Source organism: Macrobrachium rosenbergii, chromosome 16 (genome assembly GCF_040412425.1).
Source record: "Macrobrachium rosenbergii isolate ZJJX-2024 chromosome 16, ASM4041242v1, whole genome shotgun sequence".
Lineage (NCBI taxonomy): Eukaryota > Metazoa > Arthropoda > Malacostraca > Decapoda > Palaemonidae > Macrobrachium > Macrobrachium rosenbergii.
Genome location: NC_089756.1, coordinates 49069208 through 49082695, shown reverse-complemented (window position 1 = coordinate 49082695; position 13488 = coordinate 49069208). Strand labels below are relative to the sequence as shown.

Here is a 13488-nt window from a genome sequence, read left to right as displayed (position 1 = left end):
GCATTTCTGCAAATAAACCACTTCCCTCAGTATATCATCCTTTAGCCATAAGACCACAAGATCATACACCATAAGTGGTAGTTCTTAAGAACACATTACAAAAGACACCCCAGTTCTTTTGTGGGTCAGTAGGGTAACTAAAAGAAACAAGCACAATACTAAACATATGCCCCTCCATTGCCACAAGAAATTACTGTAAGCAAGCACAGAAAAGGTATTTTAGAGAGTAACTAGCCTATCTATTAAATATTGGTAGTTTCACTAAAACTTCATAACAGAAATACCACTTACAACAAAAAACCACATACCTCATTCGGGCTTTCACTGGATCCCGTTTGTACTGTCTGTCTTGAAATGCCACCAATGTACTGATCAGTTCTTTGGCTGCTACATTAACTTCAGGAGTTATCATATGATTACAGTACCTGCAATATATATCCTGAGTCTAAAACTTGGCTTGGGATTTGCTTCATTGAAAACAATTTTTTATACATTTAATATCTTATGTCCTCTTTCATTTTATGCATCAAGCAGAAAGCCACCCTGCTATTTTTACAAAAATACAAAAATAAACCTAAAATATTGAAATTTAAATTACATATAAATTGTAAAAACTTACTAGTCATGTAAATCTGAACTCAAAACACCTTAAATCACTGAAGTATCCATCTACGGTAAAAAATCTAAATTCAAGCACACTCATGTTATTCAGACTACAGTATAAACATCTTTATTTTATAATATTTTGCCAATGACTGGAAAACATCTGCAAATGTAACTTTCTTGTTCTTGTTTCAGTTAATGGCACTAACTCTGACTACTTGACAAAAATGAAGGAGTATAATAAATCACATCCATCAAGAGAAACCAAATTAAAATATACTATCAGGTAATCTTAATCATTCAAGCTAACAATACAGTATATTTATAAAAAATATGGCTTGCTAAACCAACAGCATACTGGAAGAACACATACTGTTCAAAGGCTAGTCTATACTAACTGTATGGCATGGAAGAAGATTAAAAAAAAAAAAAAAAGACTACAAATTAAGGATATAGTAGTATGATGTAAAGTACCCTCAAATTTATATATCAGATTTCCAAGTGTGCATGTAAATATTAAACAAATTTGCATACGGCAGCCCTTAGTGTGCAAGATCTCAAATTAAAAGAATTCTTTACTTACCAGTTACATTATTATGACAGTTCTTTGCTAGGTTATAAATGATGCATATTGCCGATACACATCCAGATTTTTTATGAGATATGTAAAGGACAGGTTAGTTTATGCTAGAAATTATATGAAATTACTGCTGGTTGTAAAATATCTTGAATTGGAATTGGAATACAAAATTAAGTGCTACAGCCTATGAGGTTTCAGCACTGAAAGGGAAATTGAAAGTAAAGAAGTTTTTAAAAGTTTTACAGTAACAGGAGAAAAACTTTGTAGTTGCACCATGAAAAACTGTTAGGAGAGGGTAAAAAGTAAGATGGAAGAAAGATAATATAAAAGGAGGTAGAGTTAAAGGAATGAAAGGGGCTGCAACTAGGGGCTGAAGGGACAGTGCCAAGAACCTTAAGTAATGCCAGCGTTGCACCACATGAGATGCACTGACAGCACTAACCCCTATGGGATAAAATATCTTGAATATTGTGGCGTAGGCAACACCTACAGCATCTTCATAACTTATCAGAGATTGCTGCTTATTAGATGGGTGTACCCCTCAATTATGTGATATGTCAAATAGTTGCCGTAATCCATTTCTCTCATTCTCTCCGAAGGCAGTTAGCTATTCACAAATGGCAAATGGTACTGAAGGTTTAAAATTTTGATTCTATTTCTAGTCAGTCTAAATTGAGTAACTTGGGCAAGCAAACAATACTGATTACAGATGATGAGGCACATGTGCTAGTGAAACTGTATATCAGTCATATTTATTATCAAATATGCAAAAAACGGTAACAAAAACACTTACTCTCGAAATGATCTTTTATGAACAGAATTGTGAAGGAATTCCATGTCTTCTAAAATCTTCTGGCACTTAAGGGAAAAATCAGGGTTAGTAGACTGTATTTCTTTGGTATTAATTTCATTTGCCATATTTTCATATTTGACACAATCTGAAGCTCTTTCATTTGATAGCGATACTCCTTGTACATCACTACCCGGTACAACTTTCAAGTCTTCATTTTCAACTTTTTCTGTGGAGTTTTCTGGCTCTTTGTCACAGGTAGTTGCTTCTGGTGCTTCATCTAATACAGGTGTCTCAGATGTTTCAAGTGGTGATGAGCAAGTGACAGGAACATCTACAGGCATTGAGCTTTCCTGTAATTTCTTGGCTTCTGCAAAATGAATGAAGTCAAAATTAAGTATTTAAAGTACAGTAAACCCCCCGTTCACAAGGGATGCATACCGCACCACCCCTTGAATAGCTAAAATCTGCGAATACATAAAACCCCTCTAAAAACACCTAGAACTGCCTATTTTGATAGCTTAAACACAAGAAAAACCCTCTAAAAATGCTTATACCTGAGTATTTTACTAGTTTTATCACAAAAAGTGTATTTAGTCATGAAAATGATATGAAAATACAGTAATTAGTGAATATTTCTCAGAGAAAAATACCGCAAATGGGCGAATCTTCCGTGAATAATGGGTAGATATGTTTCACAGAGAAATCCGCGAATTGTGAGAAGGGAATATGGGGGGTTTACTGTATGTATAGTAATAAACAACTTGCCAGATTTTAACTATGCAAAACTTAACAAACTGAGCAACATTTTTCATGATCCTGTCTTAGCGCACTGGATATACAAGAAACATTTCAAGAGTTTGGCTTGAAGCTAATCCCATAAACAATATTGGTAATAAATAAGCACACGGTGTCTGGATTCAGCATTTTCTCAAGTTTACTTCACAAATACAGTACACCCTGAGTTGGCCAACCTTGGAACCTTGGAAAAAACATCTATGGTACCCCAAAATAATTTGCCTACAGCTAAGTCACCTTGCTTGTTTGCTAGTTGCCATGTTTTTCCATCCTTCCCAAAATCTAGTGCTTCTAGATATAGAATATTTAACAGTTTCCATAATAACTTTTTATGACAGGTCAAGATGTAATTCCCTTTAACTAGGCAATGGTGTAGTGGCTCATTCCAATAATCAAGCAAGACAACTAATGGATAGGCACAGAAAAAAAGATGGAAGAAATTTCCAGTGATTGTAAACTAAACACAATAAATACCAGGATTTTCACTCTACCAAAACACAATGATGAGAGCTGAGTAACAATTACCTGATATATAATACAACAGGTATATACAACATCTATAAAGTTGCCAGGTACTCATTCACACACGGCAAACATAAAGAACTACGAGTACATTACAAAACTCCAGTTAGCAGGAACTTATCTTGCACTGAATGACATATGCTAGGACTAAATTCACTACTGGAGCAATGACATTCTACAAAGATAAAATTAAAAATGAAAGAAACATCTGAAATAATACTGGCATCCAAGGGAGATTTAAGAAATTCTTTTTTAAGTTTTCAATTTTAAAAGACAAAAATTCCACTTATAAAAGTGAATTCGATGTTTAACCTTTACATAAAAAGTATTCTAATAAAAATGCATTCAGATTTGTAGGACTGATTCTAAATCTCAGAATCCTAATTATGACAGACAGTAAATAATCAAATATCAGTAATCACCAAGACGAACATTAAAAAGACTTTAGGGAATGTCTGGCCTTGAAGGTTATCACTAGATAGTGGGGAATAAATCCTTGTTACGCCTGTAGATCACAATACACCAGATAGTCACTTCATACTGAAGGATACTAAAGAGTTTCACATACAGTTATTTTGCCAACAAAAATCATTATCATATTGTGCCTTTACTGTAAGCTTTATACAATATAAATGACTTGTGTCACTGTCAACTGAAATGTGTTATGAAAAGTATAACATTTAACACTCATTCACAAATCTTTAAAGATACAAAAGATACAGGCAGTCCCCAGTTTATGACGGGTTCCGTTCCTACGCCACGTTGTAAGCCGAAAAATCGTTGAAATTTGTCATAAATCCTAAGAAAACTTTACTTTTAATGCTTTAGGTGTATTGCAAAAACCTCCAAATTTTTATTATTCGGCATTTTGGAGACATATTTCTTCTGTCGGATCGGCGTTGTAAGCATCACAATCCCGCAACATGCGTTGTAAGCCGGGAAATAATTTCTAATGAATATATTTGAAAAGCGTCATAACCTCTTAACATCGTAAGCTGGACCCGTCGTAACCCAGGGACTGCCTGTACTGTGCTGTAGTTTAAATGTCTAAGATACAAACCTTGAAGAACAGATAATAAGTTTTCCACTTCTTGCTGCCTTGCCCTCTTAATAGCTTTCTTTAGAGCAGAAAGCTTCTTCTTCTTTTGCCCTTCTCGCTGTTTGCCACGCTTGGCAACAACTTCTGCCCGTGGTTTGCTTGTATTCTGTAAAATGACAAGCATAGTTTGTGAGGGTATATTATACATTTTACAAAATGCAAACTGATGGAATACTTTCAAAGTAGAGTTGGGGATCAATATTTCGAAATCTAAAAATATTATACTTGCCCTCTAATACAGAATAACTACAAAATAATTACCCTTTATACAAGGAAGAACAGGAACCTTGCAGATGGCCAAAAAGAGTTTAATTCTTATATCATTTCCTATTTTTCAATAAATACAGTACTGTACTGAGATAACTTTACAATACCTATCTAACTTGTTTTTGTTGAAAAACTAATACTGTACTACCTGCCCCAGTTCGGATCATATAATATATAAGACAACTTAGTATCACAATGCTATACCATCTGGGCGAGAAAAGTTATCTCCTTTATCTCATCACATTTCTAAAAGTGCTTTGACAATAAACATCAAGAAAGACTAATTCAAAAACCCTTACCACAGGTAAGTGCTCTTGCTTTTGCTATTACAGTACCAGTTTAAGGCTGCTATAAAAGTATTAATGTTTACAACATTCTTATTCTTAAAAGTGCAAGCCATCCGAGATCTAATTCCTGCTATTCATAAAGCTTTACTCCTCTTTGTAATATGATATTTTTATAATAAAATAAAGTTTGTTCATACTTACCTGGCAGATATATATATAGCTGTATTCTCCGAAGGTCCGACAGAATTTCAAATTTCGCGGCACACGCAGTGGCCGGTCAGGTGGTTAGTACACATTCCCGCCGCTGGGGCGCGGGCATCAGGAACCATTCCCATTTTCTATTCAGATTTTCTAACGCCACTGTCTCCTGAGGGGAGGAGGGAGGGCAATATGAATATATATATCTGCCAGGTAAGTATGAACAAACTTTATTTTATTATAAAAATATCATTTTGTTCATGAGACTTACCTGCCAGATATATATATAGCTGAATACCACCTTTGGAGGGGGGTAGAGACAGCTAAGAATAATGGAAAACAATTTTAGAGATAAAATATTTTGGTTCCTTACCTGATAGCATAGCTGACTGAGTGGTTACTGTCACCCTAGCCTGCTTCTGCTTTACTAGAGACCCCAGCAAGGTAGTGACCTATAAAGCTGGCGACTGCTAGATGATCTGTCAACGGGGGCGTGACCACAATGTGACTAGACCATAGATCATAATACCAGGACAAACGAGTATACCAACCACCTAACCAGCACTTTAAGATTTATGAAAAGATTGGGAAGACTGACTCCATCAATCGACCCAACATCCATAAAAAACACAACAAAACACAATTAAAAACCCCTCCTAAACAGGATTAAAGGATAGGAGCAGAGCTACCCCCTGACCCCAAGGTTGTAGCAGCAGCAACGTATGGTCCCAGAGAAAAGCAATTTTCGTATGCTACCTTGACATCTCTTAAGTAGTGTGAGGCAAACACCGATTCACTTCTCCAAAAGGTGGCACTGATAATATCACTGAGCGCCATATTTCTCTGGAAAGCCATGGAGGTAGCGACTGCCCTAACTTCATGGGCGTTGACTCTCAACAACTTAAAGTTGGAGTCGTCGCAACAAGAATGTGCCTCCTTAATGACATTCCTAATGAAGAATGCTAGCGCGTTCTTCGACATGGGATTAACAGGATGTTTCACCGAACACCATAAATTGTCCGAGGGACCTCGCAGGTCCTGAGTCCTTCTAAGGTAATACCTTAGAGCTCTAACAGGGCAAAGAACTCTCTCAGGATTCTGTCCAGCAAGGTCAGTCAAACCTTTAATTTCAAAAGATCTAGGCCAAGGATTAGAAGGCCTTTCATTCTTAGCCAAGAATGTAGGGGACAACGAGCAGACAGCATTGTGTCCCTTGAAGCCCACATGACGGCTGAAAGCCTGAACTTCGCTCACTCTCTTCGCCGTCGCCAGAGCAATGAGAAAGACCGTCTTTCTAGTAACATCCCTTAGAGATGCTGAATGAAGAGGCTCAAAAGGACTGGACATTAAAAACTTGAGGACAACATCCAAATTCCAAGTAGGGGGAATAGGCCGGGGAACCTTGGACGTTTCAAAAGATCTCAAGAGATCGTGGAGGTCCTTATTATTAGACAAATCCAGTCCTCTGTGTCGGAAAACAGAGGAAAGCATGCTCCGATACCCTTTGATAGTTGGGACTGCCAACTTGAGCTTTTCTCTCAAAAAGAGAAGGAAATCAGCTATTTGGCTCAAAGAGGTCGAGGAAGAGGAAACTCCCTTCTTTCTGCACCAACCTCTGAAGGTTGCCCACTTCGCTTGATACACTTTGATAGAGGAAGCTCTTCTGGCCCTAGCGATGGCCCGTGCCACTCGGCCAGAAAACCCCCTCGCTCTGACCAATTTCTCGATAGTCTGAATGCAGTCAGGTTCAGAGCGGGGAGGTTTTGATGGTATCTCGCGAAGTGGGGTTGTTTGAGCAGATCTGCTCTCATAGGTAGTGACCTGGGAACGTCCACTAACCAGAAGAGAATCTCCGAGAACCATTGGTTCAAGGCCAAAACGGGCGATGAGGCGTCATCCTTGTTCCTTGAGAGGCCGAGAACTTGCGGCACTTCTCCCAGAATTTTGAACGGAGGAAAGGCATAAACGTCCAGACCCGTCCAATCCCAGAGAAGAGCATCTATCGCCACTGCGCCTGGGTCTAGAACAGGGAGCAGTAGATGGGAAGCCTCGCTGTTCTTGAGGTCGCGAAGAGATCCACGAGAGGCGACCCCAAAGATTCCAGAGGTCTCGGCAAACCTCCTGATGAAGAGTCCACTCCGTCGGAAGAAGTTGGTGGCGCCGACTGAGCAGGTCCGCTCAACATTCTCTACCCCTGCAACAAATCTTGTGAGGATTGTAATGTTGCGAGCTTGAGCCCAGAGGAGAATTTCTCTCGCAAGGCCGAACAGGGAACGAGTGTGTTCCGCCCTGTTTTTTGAGGTACGCCAATGCCGTAGTGTTGTCCGGAAGTTCACTTGAACAACGTGATTGGCAACTTGAGACTCAAGACTTGGAGGGCTAGGAAGATTGCTGCCAACTCTTTGATGGTGATGTGCCAGGAAATCTGTTGCCCTTTCCAGGTTCCTGACACTTCTTTTCCCCCCAGTGTTGCTCCCCAACCCGCCAATGATGCGCCGGAAAACAACACTAGGTCAGGGCCCAGAAGCTTGAGAGAGATCCCTTTTCCCAACTTCACAGGATCGAGCCACCACTTGAGGGAGTCTTTTATGGAAGGAAGGATCCTTAATTCTTCTTCCAAGTCTTCCTTGTTCTTCCAGTTCTCCAGCAGAAAGAACTGAAGAGGTCTGAGATGTAGCCTTCCTAGAGAAACAAACTTCTCCAGCGAGGAAATGGTCCCCAGCAAACTCATCCATTCCCTCACCGAGCATGTTTCCTTCTCCAAGAAGACCGCGACTTTTTCGCAACAATGAACTTGCCTTTCTAGCGACGGAGACGCTAGAAAAGCCGCTGAATTCATCTGAATCCCCAGATAAACGATGGACTGGGAGGGGATCAGATGCGATTTCTCTACGTTGATCAGAAGTCCCAGGGACTTCACGAGATCCAGAGTAAAATGAAGGTCCTCCAGACACCTTCGTGCCGAAGAAGCACGGATCAACCAATCGTCCAGGTAGAGAGAGATCCTGACTCCCGAGAGGTGCAACCACATCGCTATATTCTTCATGAGAAGAGTAAACACCCTCGGGGCTGTGCAGAGTCCAAAGCAGAGAGCCCTGAATTGGTAAGTCTTGCCCCCCAAGACAAAGCGGAGATACTTCATCGAGCGCGGATGAATCGGGACGTGGAAGTACGCATCTTGAAGGTCTAAAGACACCATCCAATCCCCGGGACGAAGAGCTCCTAAAATTGACTGAGACGTTTCCATCTTGAACTTGTCCTTCTGGACAAAGTCGTTCAGCCTGCTGACGTCCAAGACAGGTCTCCAACCTTCTGGATGTTTCGGAACCAGAAACAGTCTGTTGTAAAATCCCGGGGATTTTGTGTCTAAGACTGGCTCCACTGCTCTCTTCTCGAGCATTTGTTCGAGAAGGTCGAACAGTATCTTCTGCTTGGCAGGGTGGTACTTGGGAGATAAATCTCTGGGGGTCGAAGACAAAGGCGGAAGAGTCAGGAAAGGAATTAGGTAGCCTCTCTCTACTACTTGGAGGGACCAAGAGTCTGCCCCTCTCTCTCTCCAGGCTTGAGCAAAATGAAGAAGCCTGGCTCCTACTGGCATCTGGAGGAGAAACGAGTCACTTGCCGCCCCTCTTGGGGACGACCTTGCCTCTAGGGAAACCTCTGCCTCGAGGTGCGGGTTTAGAAAAACTTCCTGTGGAAGATCCTCCACGAAAGGGCTGCTTCTTCTTAGCTTGCTGAGGCAAAGAAGACGACGAAGAAGGCGCTGAGGGACGCTTAGAGGACCTGGAAAGGAGGTCTTGAGTGGCCTTCTCCTGAAGGCTGGAAGCGATATCCTTAACCAAGGTCTGGGGGAAGAGATGGCTAGAGAAAGGCGCGAATTGAAGCTCTCCCTTCTGAGATGGAGAAACAGACTTCGCCAAAAAGGAGCAGAACAATGCTCTCTTCTTTAAAAGAGCTGACGAAAACTGCGAAGTCAGATCTTCAGAGCCATCTCTGACGGCCTTGTCCATGCACCGCAGTACGCTGGACAGCTCCCCCAGACTAATAGAACTAGGGCTATTAGCCTTAGTGTGCAGAACGCCCAGACACCAATCCAAAAAGTTAAAGACTTCCACCGTCTTGAAAAGTCCTTTGAGGTGGTGGTCTATTTCAGTGAGAGTCCAGGAAACCTTAGAAGAGGACAAGTGGGATCTCCTAGAGGCGTCCACAAGACTAGCAAAGTCCCCTTTAGAAGTAGAGGGAACTGTCAAACCCATATCTTCCCCTGTGTCGTACCAAATTCCGGATTTACCCGACAACCGAGAAGGAGGCAAAGCAAAAGAAGTCTTCCCTTGATTCTTTCTAGTCGACATCCAGTCTTGAACTTTCTTAAAAGCTCTCTTGGTAGAGAAGGATTTCTTCATTTTAAGAAAGCCAGGAGATTTCCTCGCCTGAGACGAAGCCAACTGCGACGGGGGGGAGCGAGGAGCTGAAGCTTGAAAGGTTTCAGGAAATAAATCCTTAAACAGACAAGTCAGAGTCTGATAATCGGAAGAAGCAGAAGGAACATGTTTCTCTTCGTCCGAGGGTTCTGACGGAAGAGGTTCTTCTTCCTCAACTGGAGGGTCAGGAGAGCAAGGAGGAAGGAGTCCGCAATCGCCGATACGCCAGCGGGACCTAACGTGCTTGGAAGTAGTGGCTACATCCTGAAGAGCCTGAACAGAAGAAACGGGAAGTTGATCATCAAGAAAAACTGCAGGCGTGGAAGCAACATTCGCAGGATGAGAAGAGAGAACACGAGGAGAGCGAGGAGCGTCCTGGCGGGAAGCGCGCGCAGCTCCGTGAACTGGCACGGAAGGAGCTTCACGATGGAGAGCGCGAGAAGCGTCCTGGGTGGAAGCGCGCCGAGACACAGGGTGAGGCGTGCGAGAAGCGTGAGGAGCGCGCGAAGCGCTAGAAACTCGAACCTGGCGCGCATCGGGAGAGACGTCAAAATCTTCAAAGAGAGAAGGAATCTCTTTAAAACCTTCCTTAGGCGCAAGACGAGAAGCTTCAGGAGAAGCAGCAGACGAAGACGACGAAGCGGGAGAGTGGGAAGGCCTAGACTTCTTCACAGGCAGATGCAAATCTTTACGACGCGGCCTGGCCTTTCTACGATCCATAAGAGAATCCAGCTGCTGTTGCATGCCTAACAAAATCTGGCAAGTAGGGGACACAGCTCTCTTAGAAGACGGACTGAATTTGCGAGAAGGCGAGCGGTGAGAAGTCTTCTTCTTTCCCAATGGGGAAAGCGCTCCCGTCTTAGCGCGAGCAGCGTCAACCTCCGTAGAACGAAACTTCTTCCGTTGAGGGACTTCCTCGAAACTTTCAGGTGACGAGCGTAAAACGTCTAGAGGAAGAGGACGTGAAGCGTCCTCTCCTCTCAGGCTTCTCTTGAGGGGTCGAGAGTCCAACCGAGCGCTCCAACCCCGACAAGGGGAGGACGTGTCGGAGGACGAGAAGCATTCCTTATGGATGCGTGCCCGAGCACGATCCCTGGCAGCCTGGGTGGAGTCAACAGGACCTGCCGAAGGGACGTCAGATCGGAGGGGAGTCCCCGTAACCTTCATGCGACTTTCGACATGCCCTCCCCGGGTCTTGGGAGTTCGGCAGAGGTCCAGGCCTAGAAGCATTATAGGGTCGATCTGACGCCCTCCACAACACTAGGGGATTAACACACACTACACTTTGCGCTTGCAGGGCATTCACTTTATTTTCAAGAGCGCGAATAGACTCAAGAACGAGAGTCAGAGCATTACTTTCTGCAACAACCTCAGGGCCCGAAGGCAACACTAAAGGGTTAGGACTACAAGCTACAGGGTTACTAACGTGAGAAATCCCTGACCGACCGTCCACAGAAACACTCCTGGAGGAAGACCTCCTCACCCTATCACGCTCCAATTTACGCATATAGGATTCGTACTTCTTCCATTCTCCCTCAGATAATCCCTCACATTCATTACAACGATTGTCCACAGAACATTCCATACCCCTACATTTCATACATAAAGTGTGAGGGTCTACCGAAGCCTTCGATAGCCTCACCTTACAACCACCCAAGCTACAAACACGATAGCTAGAGGAAGACATTATATAAAGAAAAGTCAAAGGCAAAATTCAAAAACGGTCCAGAAAAGCGTATGCCAAGCCACAGATCCAAGTCGATACCAAAAACAACCAAAATACTCAAGTGACAAAATATTGAAATCCAAAAAGCGGAGGAACTGACAACAGGTGTTGACAGTCCGGCGACAGAGAAAATCTGAATAGAAAATGGGAATGGTTCCTGATGCCCGCGCCCCAGCGGCGGGAATGTGTACTAACCACCTGACCGGCCACTGTGTGTGCCGCGAAATTTGAAATTCTGTCGGACCTTCGGAGAATACAGCTATATATATATCTGGCAGGTAAGTCTCATGAACAAAATAAAAGATTCATGGTTCCCATCCTTTTATTCTCTTTCCATTCATAGCCTATGTGTCATAGGCTACACCAGAGACATACTTTCTGGCTACGCAATTTTTAGCCTCCCAAAAATAAGTTCAAAGTCATTTGTTTTTCCTGTTATTTGTCTTTATACATCTTCATATTAGGAAAAATACAATCATAGATTTGCAATTAATTTTATATATTTAAATTTTAATCCTTTCTACATTTAAGGAAGTTATTGTTCTGTACTTCCTTTGCCAACTGCACTTTAAATACATATACAATGAATAATTTTTACAGCTGGAAACACACTTTTGTTCCTCCCCAACTCATAACACATTCCCTTTATAGTATTGATTTTGGTCAAAATTAACAGCGATCTGAGATACGAGTATAAAATCAGTGGGAATAAAAAGCCAAAAATTTCCTCTAAAACGCTACTGGCACATCTCACCACCATCTGAGCAAGAACCTTCGGTTACAGGTGATAAAGAAACTTTTCACGCAGCATCAACTCTGATTTGGACAGTACTGTAGCTTTGATTCCAGTAAACAAAATTTTACAATGATAGCTGAATATGATATTTCAGAAAGTTTTCCCTCATTTGTTAACTGTTTTTATGTTGTAAGTAGCATACTTTCATGACACTGATTCAGTAGCGTTCTGGCTCCACATAAAGTTAACCCCTTTCCTTTCCAGTGGTTATCCTTATCAAGATCCTGTATGAGTTATCAGCTAAACTCACTCCAACCAGAAACTAGGAGCTTGAAGGTTTCTTATTTTTCCCAAACTTCTTCATAAAGACTCAACAACCAGGCCATTTGAATGATATGTTGGAATTATACAACATTCCTTCCTTTCCTGATGCTATGGAGTGGGATGGGAATTGCTCATGTAACCTCAGTTCTCAGTTAACAAGACCACACTACTATGCCTTTTGTCATTTACCCAGCTTCTCATTGTTAGACCTCTGGTAAAGCTGATTCCCTTCTGGCTTCAAAAAGGGTAAAGTTCAAGTTCCTGTCAGTTCAAAATTGTTCAAACACAATTTAAACACATCAAGTTAATGTGAAATACATTACAAATTGTTATTCCACGTACTTCTCATACCTCCAGGTTGTTACCCAAGATAACATGGCACTTTTCAACAGGCCATCTGACGGCAACCACCAGAGTAGTCAGGCAACTCTTTCTCTACCATAAAGCATTTCACCTTTAACAGAACACCAGTATATGTACTCTGGTCTTTCCAAATGAGTGCCTATATCCATACCAATCATATCAGTACCTATTTGGATAACCTTACAACTCTAGTACTAAGTCAAAAGCTATGATCTCTGAAGTTCTACTTCTCTGGGTATGCTGATAACATGACTGACTTAGGTACAGTACTGTTCTTGGTGTCATTCCAAACATAGATTTGTTCATGAAACTTACCTGTCAGATATATATATAGCTGTATTCTCCGAAGGTCCGACAGAATTTCAAATTTCGCGGCACACGCAGTGGCGGTCAGGTGGTTAGTACCCATTCCCGCCGCTGGGAGGCGGTATCAGGAACCATTCCCATTTTCCATTCAGATTTTCTCTGTCGCGCAGTGTTGTCAACAACTGTTGTCTGCACCTCCGTCATAGGATTTGCTTTTTCTTGAGTATCTCATTGTCTTTTGGTATTTTGACTTTGGATCGGTAGATCGGCATACGCTTTTTTTGACTTTTCTTTGGGTTTTGCTTTAGATTATCATTATGTCTGGGTCTAGCTCTGCTAGTTACCGTGCGTGTGTGATGTCTGAATGTAAGGTGAGGTTGCCGAAGCTGCGGCTGACCCTCACACTGTATGTTCTAACTGTAGGAAGCATATATGCATGTTGAATGATAGGTGTGATGAATGTGCTTC

The 13488-nt window shown here is 42.0% G+C and overlaps 1 protein-coding gene across 2 annotated transcripts in view; it reads right to left on the bottom strand.

The window, feature by feature from the left end:
- Positions 1 to 13488, bottom strand: part of Sbp2 (SECIS-binding protein 2) — a 56941-nt gene that overhangs the window by 12931 nt on the left and 30522 nt on the right. For both annotated transcript variants that reach the window (XM_067119095.1, XM_067119096.1), the window contains exons 5-7: positions 4354 to 4498; positions 1977 to 2343; positions 309 to 425 (exon numbers count right to left, since the gene is read on the bottom strand). In XM_067119095.1, the coding sequence (XP_066975196.1) occupies positions 309 to 425; positions 1977 to 2343; positions 4354 to 4498 (629 nt within the window). The remainder of the gene's footprint in view (positions 1 to 308; positions 426 to 1976; positions 2344 to 4353; positions 4499 to 13488) is intronic.